The sequence below is a fragment of the Mesitornis unicolor genome, unplaced genomic scaffold (assembly GCF_000695765.1).
Source record: "Mesitornis unicolor isolate BGI_N332 unplaced genomic scaffold, ASM69576v1 scaffold38209, whole genome shotgun sequence".
Lineage (NCBI taxonomy): Eukaryota > Metazoa > Chordata > Aves > Mesitornithiformes > Mesitornithidae > Mesitornis > Mesitornis unicolor.
Window position 1 is genome coordinate 16,869 of NW_010210014.1, and position 2,458 is coordinate 19,326.

The 2,458-nt window shown below is 43.9% G+C and overlaps 1 protein-coding gene across 1 annotated transcript in view; it reads left to right on the plus strand.

Moving 5' to 3' along the window:
* PCDHA13 (protocadherin alpha 13) overlaps positions 1-2,146 on the plus strand; it is a gene marked incomplete at its 3' end in the record, with an annotated part of 13,126 nt that extends 10,980 nt beyond the window's left edge. Inside the window, exons 5-6 of the mRNA XM_010193053.1 lie at positions 293-1,215; positions 1,972-2,146. Coding sequence (XP_010191355.1) covers positions 293-1,215; positions 1,972-2,146 — 1,098 coding nt within the window. The remainder of the gene's footprint in view (positions 1-292; positions 1,216-1,971) is intronic.
* Positions 2,147-2,458: the final 312 nt, after the last annotated feature.

A 2,458-nucleotide genomic window follows, 5' to 3' on the forward strand; every position in this document is an offset into this window, starting at 1 on the left:
ATAGTGAGATGAGCTGTGCTGGCCAGTCCCCCTGTGGCCTCTCCAGTTAGCATCCTTCCCTCTCTCTCTCTTTCTTCAGCTCTTGTCAGAAAATAATCATTTCAAAGCCTTCTGCTCCACTGTGAAACTTGGTGGAAATTAGCTGATGGACTCAAAAATGTTGATGAGGAGGCTGAACAGGCAGCATGATTGTACAGTCCTCATTTCCTATGAAAATGAGTCCATAAACAGTTGTATCTAGGTCAATGGGATGAAGTCACATTCTCTACCTTTCTTCTTCCTGCCCTGCCAGGCTCCAACTCGCAGCTGTCCTTCAGCATTGCATCTGGGGACAGCGCGGGACACTTTGGCATCGACAACAGCGGGATGCTCAGCATCAGGCAGCCTCTGGATCGGGAAAGCCAGTCTTTCTACAGCCTCGTTGTGCAAGTCCATGATATGGCTTCTCTCCCGGCCTCCAGGTACACAAGCACAGCCCAAGTTTCAATTATTCTGCTGGACGTGAACGACAGCCCTCCAAGCTTTATCTCTCCAAAGCTGACCTACATCCCAGAAAACACACCAATAGATACGATTGTGTTCAAAGCACAGGCAATGGATCCTGACAGCGGTCCAAACAGCTACATTGAGTACAGTCTGCTTTGGCCGCTGGGAAACAAATTCAGTATCGGCACTATTGATGGTGAAGTGAGGCTGACCGGGGAGCTCGACAGAGAAGTTATATCCAACTACACCTTGACGGTGGTAGCCAGAGACAAGGGCCAGCCATCCCTTTCTTCATCTACGGATGTGGTAGTTATTGTTCTGGACATTAATGACAATAACCCGCTTTTTGCCCAAAAGCTTTATAAAGTAGAGGTGGGGGAAAATACTTTGACAGGGACGGATTTAATACAGGTGTTTGCTGCAGATGGAGATGAAGGTACAAATGGGCAAGTCCGCTATGCCATCGTGAGTGGAGACACCAATAATGAATTTCGGATCGATTCTGTAACGGGGGTGATAACCATTGCCAAACCTTTGGACAGAGAGAAAAAGCCCTCCTACACCCTGACTGTTCAGTCGGCTGACCGCGGGAGCAGCCCGAGGACCGATACCACAACAGTCAATATTATTCTGAAGGATGTCAATGATTATGTTCCCACATTTGAACTTTCTCCCTACTCTGTGAACGTCCCTGAGAATTTAGAAACACTTCCAAAAGTTATTCTTCAGGTGAGTGCATGCCGCAAATGAATATGGACCTGCTACAATTATTAGCATGCCTCAGTATATGGTATTAATGTGTACTGTCTTTCTTCCAAAATTAAAAAGATGCAAGATGATTGAAAAGTTGCCTTTTGGCTGTAATCTAGCATGCAGTGGTTGTTGGTTTGTTTTCCTTTTTGTTAGCTTGGGTGGAGGTTTTCTGTTTGTTTGGGGTTTTTTTAACAAAAGTTTATATTATGCTTTGGAGTTGCGTATGTTTTTCCATGTCTATTTTCTTACCTACACTGCGACTTTAATAGTTTGCTCTATCTCTCATCTCAGTTTCAATTTTCATGCAACAAATCTCTCAATCCGATCATTGCCTACATGGCCTGAGGCTCTGTGCCAAATGCTGTAAGAGCACTAAATGGATTCAGCCGTCAGGATGTGCAATGCTCCCTTTAATATGGAGTTCAGCCTATACCAGACCATCTGTGGTTTTCACTGAGCCCCAACAAAGTCTTCAGTGTATCTATGCTTGAGAAAAATAGGTAGACAACTATTTAATGCTTTCAAACTACACTTTTAATTCATCACCACTGTGTTAAGTTATATTACAATTACACCTTTTTTATATTAACCCTTAACGCATTTGGATTAATTCAACTCATTAATTTAGATTATTGTCCCAGAGAGTATTTCTTCTGTCCCAATAAAATTTTACAGACCATGCGTTCATCAGTTCTTGATATTTTTTCCCTTGTGTTTGCATTGCTTTTGTAGGTTGTAGCAAGGGACGATGATCAAGGCCTGAACAGCAGACTTACTTACGTTCTGGTGGGTGGAAATGAAGAAGGAGCCTTTATCCTCTCGGCCAGCGGAGAGCTGCGCTTGGTGCAGAGCCTGGACCGGGAGAGAAAGGAGCAGTATGTGCTACTGATCACAGCTGCTGATTCAGGTAAAGCAAACATGCAGCCTCTTCTGATGAAACCTTGTTGTCTGAAAACATTGCATTCTGGATAGTAAAGAAATATTTGCGTGATGGTGTGAAACTGTAGTGGGTAGAGATGGTGCCCAAGCTTCAGTTTAGATCTCTGTGGGGAGAGCCAGGCTTACCTGATGTTGGAGGGTTTAGTTTCTGGAAATCAGCATTTTATCCTTATGCCTAGTTGTCTTATGTTCATAGGACTCAATATGCATTTAGGTGGGTTGATTTTTGCCCTGTAGTAGTAAATGGTCCTACCTAGGTCATGAGAGCCTCGTGAATGGC